This window comes from Tyto alba, unplaced genomic scaffold (genome assembly GCF_018691265.1).
Source record: "Tyto alba isolate M040663 unplaced genomic scaffold, T.alba_DEE_v4.0 Super-Scaffold_19, whole genome shotgun sequence".
Taxonomy (NCBI): domain Eukaryota; kingdom Metazoa; phylum Chordata; class Aves; order Strigiformes; family Tytonidae; genus Tyto; species Tyto alba.
This window is the reverse complement of record NW_024881281.1, coordinates 860,564-874,955: the sequence shown is the minus strand read 5'-3', so window position 1 is coordinate 874,955 and position 14,392 is coordinate 860,564. Positions and strand designations below refer to the sequence as shown.

Here is a 14,392-nt window from a genome sequence, read left to right as displayed (position 1 = left end):
AAAGGAGAAGCGGTCGCCATTCCGCAGCCGCTTCCGCGGGGAGCACATCCATCCCCGCGCAGCCCCGGGAGGCGGCGCAGGGCAGCGCGGGCGCGGAGGCGGCGCGGAGGCGGGAGCGGAGCCGCCGCCCCCCCCCGCAGGTGCCGGGCCCGGGGCCGCGATGTCCCGGCCGGGCGGGGGGCTGCGCTCCCGGCGGGCCGGGGTCCGGGCGGCCGTGGTGCTGATCGGGCTGCTGCACCGCTCCCGCAGGCAGAGCAAGGAGAAAAGGTGACCCGGGGAAGTGGGGGGGGGGGTTGGGGGGGGGGGGTCCCGGTGCCGGGGGGGGGGGCGGTCGGGGCTGGGGGCTGCGGGGGGCGGCCGCGGGGTTGGGGTGGGGTGGGGTGAGCGGTGGCAGCGCGGAGCCGGGCACGGAGGGGCGTGGGGGGGGGTTGGCATTGGGGTGGGCGCGGGGCTGCGGGCGGGCGGCTCGCGGCGTGGGTGCGCGTGTGTGCGTGCATCGCGAGCTATAGGGTGAGGCGCGCGGGTGGCCGCGCTCTCAGCCCGGACACGCGTGTCTCCCCGCTGGGGACGGGCGAGAGGGACCGGTCCCCGCCGCGCATCGCCCGCCTTCGCGGAACTGCCCCAACTCGGCGCCGCGGCTTTGTCTCCCCGCCGGGAACAGCCCACGAACGGTTCCATCTTCCCTCGGCCGAGCCACGGGCTGTTCTTGGTGTTCAACTTCGCGTTCGGGAGGGAATTGCCTGTTCGCGGCGGTGGGTTCGCGGGCTGCACCGCGCAGCCCCGCGTGCCCCCCCCCCCCCCCAGACCCGCGTGTCCCCCCGCAGCCCCACTTGCCCCCCGCACCCTACGGGGAGCTGCTGTTTGCTCCAGAGATTCACCCCGCTCGCACCGAGAGCTCTCCCTGCTTCGGGACTGTGCTGCTCTGGCCACTCGGTTGTTAAAAATAGCAAGAAATAGGCGCCCGAACCGCGGCAGGGTGCATGCCTCTGGTCTGGGGTGGTGGCGACACGGGCACCGCTGCGGATCGAGGGTAGGGTTTTGTTTTGGGGTTGTTTTTTTTTTTTTTTTGGTTCAGTTTGTGATTTTGTACCAAACCCATATGAATGAAGAATTGATTAATTGGAATATTTATTGTAAAGTCTCCCCCCTGTCCCCAGCCATTCTGTGAGCTGGAAAATCAGAGTGAGATGACTGGGGATGAAGCTTTAGCTCTTTACTCACCCACAGTTTCAGGTCACAGGGTCTGTACCCTGTTATTTGGTGCTGCTGCTGAAGCTGCTTTGCCTTGGACAAGAGGTGGAGAGCAGGATTTTAGTGATGCTTTTATGACTTAACAGCGGCCTTCACGTATAGTTCCTGTGTGGCTGCTGTTGTTTTGGGATATATTTTCCTCTCCTTTGCTGGGAATTTTGGACAGACCATCAAAGCTGAACAGTTGGAAAAAAACAATCTGCAGGTCCTGGTGGTCCTGAGCGAACAGCAGGGATGGATGCTCAGCCCCCGGGCTGGGATGCGGGGGCTGTGCTGGGCTGTCCCGGGGGGCTCGGCCGTCCCCGCTGCTGCCCCTCTGGTTTTGTCCCGTTCAGCCAAGGGCCGTCCCCGCCATAGCTCAGGCCACGGGCTCCAGCTGTGGGCCAGCAAGTTTTGGAGGGGCTGGCTGGCTTGCAGAGAGCCAGGGCCCCCGTGCACCCCCCACGCTCCAGAGCCTCTCCTCCCACTCTCACATGCTGCGTGTAGGGAGCGTCCGAGGGCTGGGGGGGCTGTGGCACTGGTGGGGCCCGAGTGCTCCTCCGGAGATTGTCGCCGCTGAAACTCGTTGGCCATCCCGTTCGCCTCCCAGCATGGCAGGGAAGGAGGAGAGTGCTTTACCGGTCACGCCGGGCAAGGCTTTTCCCAAAGAGTCGGCTTTCCCCTAGGTACCAGATTTCTATGAATGGGCTCAGCATGACACTTGAGGGCTGAGGAAAAATCTGGCTCTGAACTCTCACGGAAATCTGGCTGGTCATGTGTGAGTCTGGGGATTTTAAAATGTTTTTTTTTCCCCACCATCGTGTTGAGCACAAACCCTCTCAGTGTAGTTCTCGCTGCGGGGTTTACTGAGGACAACAAGAGTCACACAGAAATCTCAAGGGGAGAACAAGACCCTGAGGAGGTTTTTTCCTGTCTGCTGCGGACTGAGGAGCCTTCATGGGAGCGATTGCAAGAATTCAAGCAGAGCTTTATGGCGGTTGCTTCGTCTTATGCAAGCTGCCAGGGCCATCAAAGTGACATAATCTGCAGGAAAAGGAAGGGACTGCTAGCGGCATCGTCAAAAGGGACTCTGTTCCTCCACCTGCTCCTATTTTCTTTTTTTCCTCCTACATTCGGTCTTTGTTCTGCGTTTGCAATTGAATTTTGCTTTACATGAGCCATATGCAAGCCTGGCAGGAGCGGTGGCAGCTGCAGGGTCCCCGGTGGCCCGTGTCCCTTCCTTGTTAGCAGCCCAGCACAGTGCGGCACAAGGAGCCGGCGTCGGCACACGCTGCCCCCGCAGAGCCGGGGCAATGCTTGCCTCGCTCCCCACGCCGGCTCGGCAGGTCCTGCCCCACGCGCTCGAGCGGGGGGAGCAGCAGGGACCTGCACCGGTGGCTGGGGGCTGGGGGGGCCGCTGCTGCGGTGGGCTCCGGCCCCTCCCGGCCCCTGTCCCACGCCAGAAACCTGGGATTTGGAACTGGGTATTTTTATCTAAATCGATTTTTCTGGGTGTCCCATGTGCGAGCGAGGTGATGCTGTGGTGGCCGTCCTCTCGCGGGGTAAAGCCGGTGGGTGGGTGCCTCGGGGTGGGCGCGCCGCCCCATTCGTGTATCAGTCTCGACTGGGAATAGGGCGCAAATGTCCTTTCTGGCTGCTGTTGGTTGGCTGGTTCAGCAAGGGCTGCTCGTCTCCCTCCGGGGGCTGTGGAGGGAAGTCTTGGTACCGCTCAAGGCAGTTTTGATCCCCGTTTGTTGCAGCGGGACGCTGGCCGGAGCAGCACCCCGCGTGTTTTGGGCCTCTCCCCTCCCACCCCGGCGGGGACAGGGTCCCTTTGGCAGCGGTTCTGCCGGCAGTTGGAGACGCTGGTTTCTGGGAGCTGTTCTCTGCAATTTGCAAATTATTGAATCAGCTCAGAAGCGGCTGCCCAAGGCTCTCTGGCTCGTGTTTGTCAGGAATTGGATCAGACGAGCCTTCTGGTCTTAAAAAGTCCGTGAGTGCCTTGGCTGATTTACCCAAATGCTGTGGGAAATCACCGCTTTCTGCTCCTGCAAGTGAGATCAGACAAGAGGATTTGTAAATGATAAAAATCTCTTTCCACCATTATTTGCATATCGAGCCTTGCTTTGCTAGGCAGACCGAGGGGGAAGTCCTTGGCCGGTGGGAGGGAGCCCAGTGTCTGGGGGGGTGCTGGCAGAGCAGGAGCCAGCTCCTCGCCGGCCCCGAGCGGGACGGGCAACGCGCGGCGCAGCAGTGACCCGCGCGCGGGACGCCCCAGACTGTTCTCAACAATGTTCTCGGTGCAGAGGAGTAATTAAAGCTGAACTCATTGGCAGTTAAATGTCACCTTGCTCTGAGCAGGGCTTTGGTTCCCGCTTGTGCAGGCTGTGCAGTCGGGGAGGCCGTGTGTGCACAGATGCAGGCTGGCAATCTGCAAATGCATAATTTATTGCAAGAAATCTAGACCAGAAAATGCTGTGCTTTTGCTTTGCTGTCAGGCTTCAGTGCAAGAAGGTAACGCTTCAGGGTAGGGCCGTAACAAGGTAAATCAGTTTATCAGGGAAGATGTTGCGCGGCGGGGGCTCTGCCCGGCGCCTGGTTAAGCCCCGCAGCGCCGGGTGCAGGGGATGAAGCCCGGGTCTGGAGTCGGTGGGAGCCCTGCAGCAGCCGTGTCCTCTGCAGGCGTCCTCCCCGCGATGAGTGATGATGCGGCGAGATCTTGCCTGCCTGGAGTCCCTGGGATTGGACGGAGAGCTGTTCAAAGTCAGAGTAAGGTGCTTCGTTCAGGCACTCACTGCAGATTTCCAAGTGTAAAATCTCAGCCAGGTGCCCTTGTCTCTGTTGCAAAAAAAATTAAAAAAAAAAAAAAAAGAGTTTTTGGTTGTTTTTTTTTTTTTTGCAGTTTGTGAGCAGCTGGCCGAGGGCTTCTGGCCGCCTCCGTGCCCTGGGGTATCGGCCAGCGCTCCCCGGTGTGCCGGGAGCTGGGGGCTGGGGGCTCGGACCCCACCGGGTGCTGGGAGCCGCAGCGGCTCTGCGGGACGGGGGCTTAGCCCGGGGCGGCCTGGGGATGAACAGCAATAGAGAAGCACAGTCCCCTGTGAAAACTGAACGCTCTGGACATTGAATATTGAATAAACTAAAAGGGAGCAGCTGGCAAGGTGATGCCCATCAAGGACAAAAAAATGATGAGCCCAAAAATAGAGGCTGTTAATTTACAGGATAATCTTTGCTGTCCTTCTCAAGGGTACAGCATCTAGACAGCCTGAACTTGTTGCTGCAAGAGTTTTGCACCTCCTTAGGCCAGGTTTCATCCACAGAATTAAGCGTAGGCATAAAGGTAACCTGCAATGTTTCATGATTAATTTACACAGCGTAACAAAAGGTAGAACTAACCACTTAGTGTGAAACACTTTGCCGTGTCAGATAATATGTTGACATCTCCCCTTCCCACGTGTAATTTATATGAACGTACTGTGTCAATTTAGAGCTTGTCTGGTAAATCAGACGAACAAAACAAGGAGGTGGGATGCATTAGAAGTTTTTCATTAGGCTTTAGGCTGAGAAGGCGGGAGGGAAGCATGTGCCTGGAGGCAGGGGTTCAGCTGGGAAAGCTCAGGGGGCTCCGGGGGTCCTGGCAGCTCTGGCTCTGTACCGAGCGGGGCATTTTAACCAGAATTTCAATATTTTGGTGGGGGTTTACTATGTTCAGGATATGAATTTGTAGGCGCTTTGGGGATGTGATCAGGGACGCTCTAAAGACAAGAGAAAGACTTCACCCGCCCCCGCTGTGTTGGGAACTCACTAGTGCCCACGCACTCAAAATGGGGGGGAAAAAAATCCCCATTTGCTCCCCCTTCGGGAGAAGCAGGGGGAGCAGCCCTGGCCTCGCGGGCTGTGCCTTCCTGGTGGGGGCTGGCGGCAGCGGGGTGCCCCCGAGCGCGGCCCCCGGGGGGGACAGGGCCCGTGCCGGGGTGGCAGGGCTGATCTCACCCTCTCTGTTAGGGAACCCTGCGGTTGGGCCTGCATAACTGCATTAAGGTATTTCCTTAATTAGATTTACTAAGTATGTAGGATTCTAATTCTTTCTTTTCCTTCTCTCTTAATTTGCCTAATGAGAAAAATGAAGAAATAAAATTACAAAAACAGTGCCTGCGCTGCCTTCTGGGAAGGCCGGTGTCTGGCTGTGCGGCCCCGGAGATGCTCTCGCCCATCCCGGGCGCTGGCACCCGGCCGTGGCCGGGGTGGGCTCGGGGGTGTCAGGGCCGGGCGAAGCCCCCGGGGAGCGAGCGCAGCCGTGTCCTGCGGTACGTCGGCGATGCCGGGGCCGCGTGCCTGCTGTGGTGCCGGATCGCAGAGGCCATTTATCGGAGCTGTGCCGTGCCGAGCTCAGGCTTCAGCTCATCACACTACTCCTGCTTCCCCTCCCCGTCCCCCTGTGCCCCCCCCCGGGCTGTGCCTGCGCTCGGGCTGGAGTTGCGTTTTCCTCTCGCGCCGCGCCGTCCTGCCGCGGGACTCGGTGGAAGAGCCGCGAGCATTTTGGGACGGCCGACGCGGAGCCGCGGGAGGGTCCCGGTCCCCGTGGGGCAAGGGAGGCCGTCCTGCTGCGGGCTACCGGCATCGCCCGGGGGGGGGCTGAACGTCCCGGGGCCGCTGCTGTGGGGGGGAGCCGGGTGCTGGCACGGCAGGGGCTGCGCGGCGTCCCCCGGCCCTTCGCCGCGGTTCAGGCTCCACGGGGACACGCGCCCGGCGCCAGGCAGGGACCGGGTCACGGCCGGGAGCACCCGCGGGCATCCGAATCGGGGGGCTTCCCCGGGGGCTGCTCCTCCGCTCGCGCCGGTGCGTAGATAAAGACGTGCTAATCTTGCTCATGATTCATTTATCATCCCGCGAGGGTAATCTGTTTGGGAATCGGGCTGGTGGCCCTTGACCTCGGAGCTGACGGCAGACTGAATCATCGGAGTCTGTGGTTGCAGTTTAACGTAACATATTTCCAGTGCACGGAGGCTAATTACAAGCGGTGGCTGGTGAATGGGTTTGTTTTGCTCTCCCCGGAATTGCAGGAGCAGTTCCAGCAGTTCGGCCCCAAAGAAGCAGTCAGCATGTGACAGAGGAACACGTTGTTAAGTTGTGTGAGTGATTTTATAATACTTAGAATATGATGCTATGGCAACCTGCTACAAATCCCAGATCAAATAAAATTATTTGTGTGCATCCCTGTAACTTTAATCTTTGCAAAGTCTGATACATTTTATGCCTTTGAGGCCACTGTGCAGATTAGTGCAATCAGGCAGAGCTCAGGGTTCAAAGCAAGGAGAGCAAAGGATGAGTGGTTTTCTCTAGATCAGTCTGTGCTTTAGTGTCCTAGAAAGTCAAAGAGCAAACAGTAAAAATCTGTCATCCTCGGCATTTTTTCAGCAGTGGAGTCATGGTGAGTTTGTGGAGAGGAGAAAGGGAAGGAGCTCGATAAACAGTACAGACGGGCAGAACGTGAATTCTGCTCTTGCCCATACACCGTCCCACTTCGTTTTAATTCAGTTCTTATGTTGAAAAGCTGGAAGATGTGAAGAGCTTAAATGAGATGTAATAATGGAAGGCAAACTTAACCTGCTCTGATTTAAAAAAAAGAAAGAAAAGAAGAAGTATGTTGGTTTAAGGTAATGTAAAATGCCAGTCCTTGGTCACGATTAACGTTTGGACACAAACCTCTGGGTGTTTCCCCCAGTGACTCTGGCTGCTGTTGCGTTGCTGGAAAACCCCGGGCGGGTGCAATCAGCAATCAGCAACTAATTACCGGTCCCAGAGGATTTGGCCGGCGGGGCCCCGGGGGCCGTGAGCCAGGTCCCCGCAGTCCAGCAGCCGGTCCCGGCTCGGCGGTGCGTCACCCTGCCCGCGCCGTGCGGACCCCCCCGTGCCCGGCCTGGGCCGGTCTTACGCCTCTGGGACAGATTTATGGGCTTGAACTCCAGCCCTGAATTTCCCTGACATCCAGCCGACGTTCCCCTGGCTACAGCTGGAGCCCATTAATTCTCCTTCCTTGGTCGTTGGCTAATGAGAACAATCGATCTGTGTCCTGTTTGTCCCTTCCTTCCCGCGGTCTCAGGCGCTGCAGCTCCCCGCGTCTCCTGTCTCCGCACGTGCAGTACGTCAGCAGCTCAGCCTGGCAGCTCCAAATCTCACCGTGCCGGCCGCGGGGACGCGGCTCCGAGGCACCGCTGGCTCCGGCTGCTCCCCATCGCTCTGCCCTGACGCCGGGCCCGCAGCGCCGGGGAGAGGTGCTGGACCCCGAGCCTGGGCTGGGGTGCTGGGAGGGACGGGCAGGCTGGGATCCTCAGCGGGGGCTGCGGAGCCTCCCAGCAACCCGCAGCGCGCAGAGGGCTCTCCCCCAAATGCTCATCTGTATGTGTGTGCCTGTGCGTGTATGTGTGTACATTTACACGTGTTCCAAGAGATGGAGTCAGGTTCCGTCAGGAGCAGAAGTCCGTTAGCCAGAGCAGTTGTGCTGGGGGCAGGAGGAGCAGGAGCCCTTCTCAAGCTCCGGCTCAGACTCTCATTAGCAGGGATGCAGCCGAACAGCCGCTCCTGTGCTCACAGAGGTGGTGGTGGGGTTCTGCACTCGCTGTTGCACCAGTGGTCTCATAGAAAAGTTGCCTGCATCCCCGCCGCATCCCTGCCGCAACCCTGCAGCATCCCCGCTGCATCCCTGCCACATCCCCACTGCATCCCCGCCGCATCCCTGCAGCATCTCCGCTGCATCCCCACCGCATCCCTGCCGCAACCCTGTAGCATCTCCGCTGCATCCCCGCTGCATCCCTGTAGCATCTCCGCTGCATCCCCGCTGCATCCCTGCAGCATCCCCGCCGCATCCCCACCGCATCCCCGCAGCATCCCTGCTGCATTCCCGCAGCATCGCCGCCGCATTCCCACAGCATCCCCGCCGCATCCCCGCCGCATCCCTGCTGCATCCCCGCCGCATCCCTGCTGCATCCCTGCTGCATCCCCGCCGCATCCCCGCCGCATCCCCACAGCATCCCCGCTGCATCCCCGCAGCATCCCCGCCGCATCCCCACAGCATCCCTGCAGCATCTCCGCCGCATCCCTGCAGCACGCAGCCCTGCTGGGGGCACCCAAGCCTCCCCTGTGACCAGCTTGTGGCTGTCCCCGGCCGTCATGAGAGCTGGGGCCCGGCGCAGGAGGGCAGGAGCCGGGGCGGCGGCGGGGCCGGCGTTGCAGGAGGTGGGGTGCGCACCCTCTGGCAGCTCCTGCCTGTTTTGGGGAGGGCCCCGGCGGGCATCGGTGCCCGGCTGCTGTGCACGCCGTGCCGTGCTGTCCCAGGGCAGGCTGCCATGGGAACCAAACCTCGTTACTGCGAGATAAACAGTTGGACATTTTGGCCGGGTTTCTGCAGGACTAACCTGGCAAGGACGAGAGGAAACTAAATTAAATCTCAGATTTTCTGACCCCCAGAGTAGCATCTGGCAGTACTGCTGCGAGTGACGGCTTGGTTGTCTGCCCGGGAAGCTGTTGGTGTGAAAGGGGCAGGGTATTTTGATCAGATAATCAGTGGAGGGACAAGGCCGTGCCTTTTTGAGGTTTTGGGGGGGGCTTTTGTGGTGGGTCCGTGGCACAGGGACTGCTCCCCGCTCCCTCGGGGTCTCGCATCCTCACAACGCCTCTCACTGCCTCCAGATTCGGCGCCTGGGTCAGCAGTGGGGCCCTCACGGGGCCCTGCCAAACCCACGCCGGGGTGTCCCTGGGTTTTACGCCGGTGTCACCGGGCTGGAATCCTCCTCCACCGTCCACGGCACTGGGGCTGCCGGCCTGGGATCCTGCCCGGGCAGGGAAGGTGCCAGATGGAGGGAAACCATGGGGATGGGTTGTCATAGAAACCCAGCCCGGCGGTCCCCACGCCCCAGCCCCGCAGCGGGGCTCCGGCTGGCTCCCGGCGATGGAGCCCGGGCGCTCGGAGGGGCAGGAAGGGGGCCCAGCCCTCCCTGGGCACCGGGCCCTTCAGAGGACTTCTTTCATCTTTTTATGCCGTCTGCTTGGTTTTTTCTCAGATTCAAGCTACTATTTCGCAGGCAGCCCGCACGCCCGCGGCTTTGCCAAAAAAGATAAGCCCTTATCTCCCGCCTCGCGCTCTCGCTGGGGGTGCGGGGGAAGCTGACACGCCTGCCTTTGGTTTTTCAGGAAACAGGAGCTGCTGAACAGCGCGGATGTGACCGTCCCGGAGCGGCCGCTGTCCCCCCCCCTCACCGCCCCGCCGACCATGAAGGTGAGCGTGCGGGCGACGCCGGGCCGTGGGCGCGTGGTCCAGCCGAGGCGCCGGTTTTGGAAACCGAAGCTGGTGCGGAGCGGCACTTCCAACGCAGCGGCTGTACGGGTTTGGGCTGTTCCCGAGGGAGCAGCAGTAGGTGGTTTCTGGAGTTCAGCCTGCAGCGTGTTCAGGCGCCGTCAGCGGCAGCGGGGCGTGCGTGCCGGCGGGCCCCATCCTGCACCGCCGCTCACGTTACGCAATCAGGAGCGGCGATGCCAAGCAGGGTGCAGGATCCCGGTGCTGTTACCCTTCTAATAACCCTCCCCGGGCGCCGCGGCGGGCGGCTGCTTGCCAGCACGAGGCAGATGGTGCATCCCCGGCGGGCAGGCGCTGCTGGCACGGCCCGACCCACCGCTCGCTCGCGCCAGGACCGCTCCACCACCGCCTTTAGCCGTGGCGGAGGCAGCAGGTCATGGGACACAGTGCTTCCCCCCGGCTCTGCCCCTCCGGCAGTTTAACCAAACCCAACGGGAGAAGGTCACGAGCGACCTGGAAGCTGGTCCTGCTTGAGCCCGGCTTGACTGGGCACGTCCGCAGCTCCCGGCTCGCAGTTATCTCCCTCAAACAGTCTCGAGCGAGCAGGGGGTGCGCAGCCCTGTGCCGAGCTGGGCGATGCAGAGAGCTGGGGCGGTGACCTGAGGCAAAGCTGTGGAGCGGATTCAGCAGGAAAAGTCAGAGAGATGGAAATGAATGGGAAAATATGGTAAAATGCAACACGGGTTCACCAAAAGTAGCTTCTGTCAGAGTAAACTCAGACATTTCTGCAATACCAGAGTTTCCAGACAAAGGCAGTTGTGGCTTTTCTCCCTGGGTTGCTGCAGAGCGCTCAGTGTGCTGCCACCCTGAAATTACTCATTAAGCTGGAGGAGATGAGATGGATGTGAGGATTACGAGGTGGCTGAGAACCTGGTTAAATGGTTGTTAAGAGCAAGTGGGCTTGGAAATAGAGTATTGAGTTGGAGGAGTTTATTAGTGGAGCTTCTGACGGTTTGGCTTATTTTGGGTTTTGTGTGTGACCCGGGTGCACAAAGCAGGCAGGAGCTGACACGGTTCACTGGTGACGCGAGCTGTGGCACCTCGTCGGGCTGCAGAGGAGGAGGAGGGGTCCTGGGGGGGGGCGGCTGAAGCCTGGAGTGAGGGAGGGGAGTGGGGATGCGCCTTCCCTGAGAGCCCGCTGGCAGCGGGGGCCTTGTCCTGGGGGCACCGTGGGAAATGGGGGGAGAGGGGCGATCCCAGGGCCGTGCAGGGCGCAGGAGGTGCTGCAGCAGGGACTTTTTGTGCCCATGAGCCCCGCAGTGTCCCAGGGGCTCCTTCTGCTGCCGTGCTCCCTCATGCCTTCCCCGGCTTTGCAGCAGCACCTGCGTCCCCAGAGCTTCTGCCTCTGCCTTTGCCCTTGTCGCGCTTTAAATGGCAATTCTGCCTTTTAACGAGCCTGTGAGCCGAGCAGGCTGAGCCTGGCTCTGCGGGTGCGGAGGTGGCCCCCAGTGCCGGGCTCTGCTCCCTGAGTTCCCTGCTGCAGGGGGGGTTATGGGGTGAGACCCCCGGCACACTGCAGGCAGCAGGGTACAGCTGCCCCTCGGCTGGAGCCAGGGTGATGCGGGGAGTCGGGCTCTTCAGCGGTGTTCAAACTTCTGTTCAAGGCTTCCCTCAGCTTGGGAAACTTGGCATGGAAACCTATGGGAAGCCTGGCATGGAAAAAGAGTGTAGATGCTACTCCATATGCTTCAGGTAATGTAAGTTCCCTGGAAGCAAACGCTGGGGTCTTTTTTTTTTCATCTCAAAGATGGCTGTTTCTTCTCACATCGCAAGCCACTGTGGGTGCTGTGGCTGAGGGAGCGGCTGGTTTGGCTTTGGATGTGCAGGGGGACCGGGCTCCACGGGCAAGGCTGGAGGCTGACTGTTTCACTGCCGGTCCTTCGTTTTTATAATCATGTAATTAAAGCAATTAAAAGGCGATTACTGACTTGTTCTGCTTTACAGCAGGATTAAAGGGCTCCAGAATCTTTTGCAGATGGCGCAGGTTGTCCTTTCAGAAAGGCGAGGGGGAGCTGGGAGCCTGCAGCACGTGCTCCCTCCCTCCATCCCTCGGTCCCCGCGGCGCTGGCGACGGCAGCGGCGGAGCTCTGCCAGGCGCAGGGAGCTCCGGAGGTGCCAAACAGAAATAAACCCGTACGGTCTTCAGGCCGGGAGCTCGCTGTGGGCCACTGGCTTGGGGTGTGTGTCTCCTCGTTTGGAGGGTCCCATGCCCCAGCTGCCGCTTTGGTCTGTGCTGCCATCGGCTCTTGAGAGGCCGGGGCTGGCGTGGATTTGCTGACATTTAAGAGATGGAACTGAAGGTGCCCGGGAGAGGAGATGTCAGGGGTTGAGGAGCCATCAGCTTGATGGAAGGAAACCTGGGGTGACTTTCTGGGTGGGAGGCAGAGACCTGGTCCTTCTGGGGACGTCGGCTCGGGACGGTCACGGTCAGCGTGGGACACGCCAGGCGGTTGCTCAGCACCGGCACAGCTGAGCCTGCGATGAGATGCTGCACAGCATGAGCGCGTTGAGCCGATATCCTTGATGCTCATCCTGCTCTGCCCAGCTCTTGGTAGACTTTAAGGTGCTTCCCAGAGATCTGTGCAAGACTTAGGGTCACGGAGGGGGACAAGGGGTAGGAGCGGGCGTTGGGAGCAGGGTCAGGAGCAAGTGCCCAGCAGGTGGGCCTGCCCATGCTCCGTCACAGCCGCGCAGGCATTTTTGCCGAAGCTGTTGTGTCCTGCCTCCCCCTCGGGCGGTGTTGGGATGGGAAGACTCTGTTGGTGCTGGTGCCTGCTCTGCAGCGCTGGGTCAGCAGGCTGGCTTGTCCTGAGCTGACTCTGAGAGGATTTACAGTTGGGATTTGTTCAGCTCCTTCGGAAGGGCTGTGGCTTTTTTGTACATACAGATTTCCAGCTGGAGAGGTCAGATTTTCTGCCTCCTGCCCAGCACCTGGTTCCCACTGCAGCTCTCCCAGGTGAGTGCCCTCCCGAGGGGCACAGTGCATCCCGCTGCGGTGCATCCTGCCACGGTGCATCCCACCATGGTGCATCTCACCACAGGCCTGTGCATCCCACCACGGGGCCGTGCATCCCACCATGGGGCTGTACATCCCGTCATGGGGCTGTACATCCCGTCACAGGGCCGTGCATCCCACCATGGGGCTGTACACCCCCCCGCAGGGCCGTGCATCCCACCACGGGGCTGTACACCCCCCCACAGGGCCGTGCATCCCACCACGGGGCCGTGCATCCCACCACGGGGCTGTACACCCCCCCGCAGGGCCGTGCATCCCGCCGCAGGGCTGTGCATCCCGGCAGGTGCCCGTCCCCTGCAAACGCTCACCCGCTTCCTGCCCAACCTGTTTGGGGCACTTGGCCTCCCAGGGGAGCCACCCTTTGAAATAACAAAGCAGCAGTCCTGCCGGGCCTCCGGCTTGGAGAAACATTAACAGAGGGAGGTGTCGGGGCTGGGGCGGGATGGCCGGCCTGGCGCTGGGCCGAAGTCTGGTCGCGGCAGTGGCCGTGGCTGGGTGGCTGCTGCGGGGCGGGGGGTCACGCCAGGACGATGATGGATTTCTTCCAGGACCTGCTGGTGAGCGCTCAGAGACCCGTGGGGGCAGCGCCCCGGGGTGGGGGCTGCTGGGCTGAGCTCTGCTGCGCTCCCGCCTGGTGCAGGGATTTCTTTCTGGGTGTCCTTTTCTTCGGAAAACCTTCAAAGCAGGGCGCTTGCTGGCTGCTCTGCAGCTTCTGCCCCGAGCGCTCCTCGTCCGCGGGCGCCCGCTCGCTGAGCGCAGCCCCGGGGGTGCGGGGGGTCTGGGCAGACGCTGCTCGGACCCGGCGCCTGTCCCGGTGCTGCTGGAGAGGAATCGTGCGTTTTTCCACGCTGATGCGTGGGGGACGTCTGTCCATCCCTTCCCACGCTGCCCGCGTAGCGCGCTCGGTGGGGAGGGCTGAGCGCACCTGAGCAGGGGAGGAATCGCGGCCGCACCGTTTCGGGTGGAGCATTTTGCATTTCTGAGGCCGTTCGGACAAGCTGCTGGGCAGGTTGGTCCTGCCGGGGGGGGGCAGGGGAAGGGCTGTCGGTCTGTCCGCGCTGGCGCTGCCTTTGGTTGGGTTCAGGGAGCAGATGCAGGTTTAGTTGGGAGCAGGCAGCCCCAGACGCCGAGTGGGGGGAGCGCAGCCCCACCGTCCCCGACCCACCGGCTGGGCCCACGGCAGGTGACATTGCTTCCTGCCGGGCGCCACAAAGCTGTAATTGTCTCCGCTGTAATTGCCAAAATATTTGTGGCCCAGTAAGGTTGGCTTTAAGTATGCATAAATCCCCAAAGGGTACAGACTGCTGTCTGCTTCATTAAATACACGTACAGGCTTTCTGCTGGCACTCGCTTCGGCGGGTGGATCCGGTGCTGCTGGGCCGTTTGGTTCCCTGGTTCTGGCTGCAGGCGGAGGGGCACCTGGAAATTATTATTTTAATTGCCACAAAGAGCATTTGTCCATCACAGAGACCTGAAGATAAACCAGAATCTAAACCAAGAATAAGGAAAAGCCTTTTTAAAGTGCTTCCAGCTTTGGGCACAGAGCTCTTCTAAGCCTGGGGTTCGTTTTGCCTCCTGTGGGTGCAGTAGATAAACCCAGGGCATAGTCTCAAGCTATAAACACGGCCAGGGCTGCTTCCGAGCCACGGCAGTCCCTGCCTGTGCTGGCAGCGTCTCTGCCCCGGCCCAGCTGGTATCACCAAGGGCAGTCACTGGGCTGCTCGTACCGTTAAACTAACCTTTGCTCACCACATTTATTAAAAGAAAATCTTCTGAGGTTTTCATTTGGTTTTGGA

The 14,392-nt window shown here is 60.8% G+C and overlaps 1 protein-coding gene across 5 annotated transcripts in view; it reads left to right on the top strand.

Annotated features, from left to right (window-relative positions):
* The window catches only part of RAP1GAP2 (RAP1 GTPase activating protein 2), a 76,701-nt gene that overhangs the window by 38,016 nt on the left and 24,293 nt on the right, over window positions 1-14,392 (top strand). For 4 of the 5 annotated variants that reach the window (XM_042791447.1, XM_042791446.1, XM_042791445.1 and 1 more), the window contains one exon: window positions 9,418-9,502. In XM_042791447.1, the coding sequence (XP_042647381.1) occupies window positions 9,418-9,502 (85 nt within the window). Of the gene's footprint in view, window positions 1-97; window positions 268-9,417; window positions 9,503-14,392 lie in introns of those variants that run through there. The other variant, XM_042791448.1, reaches the window with a different exon arrangement.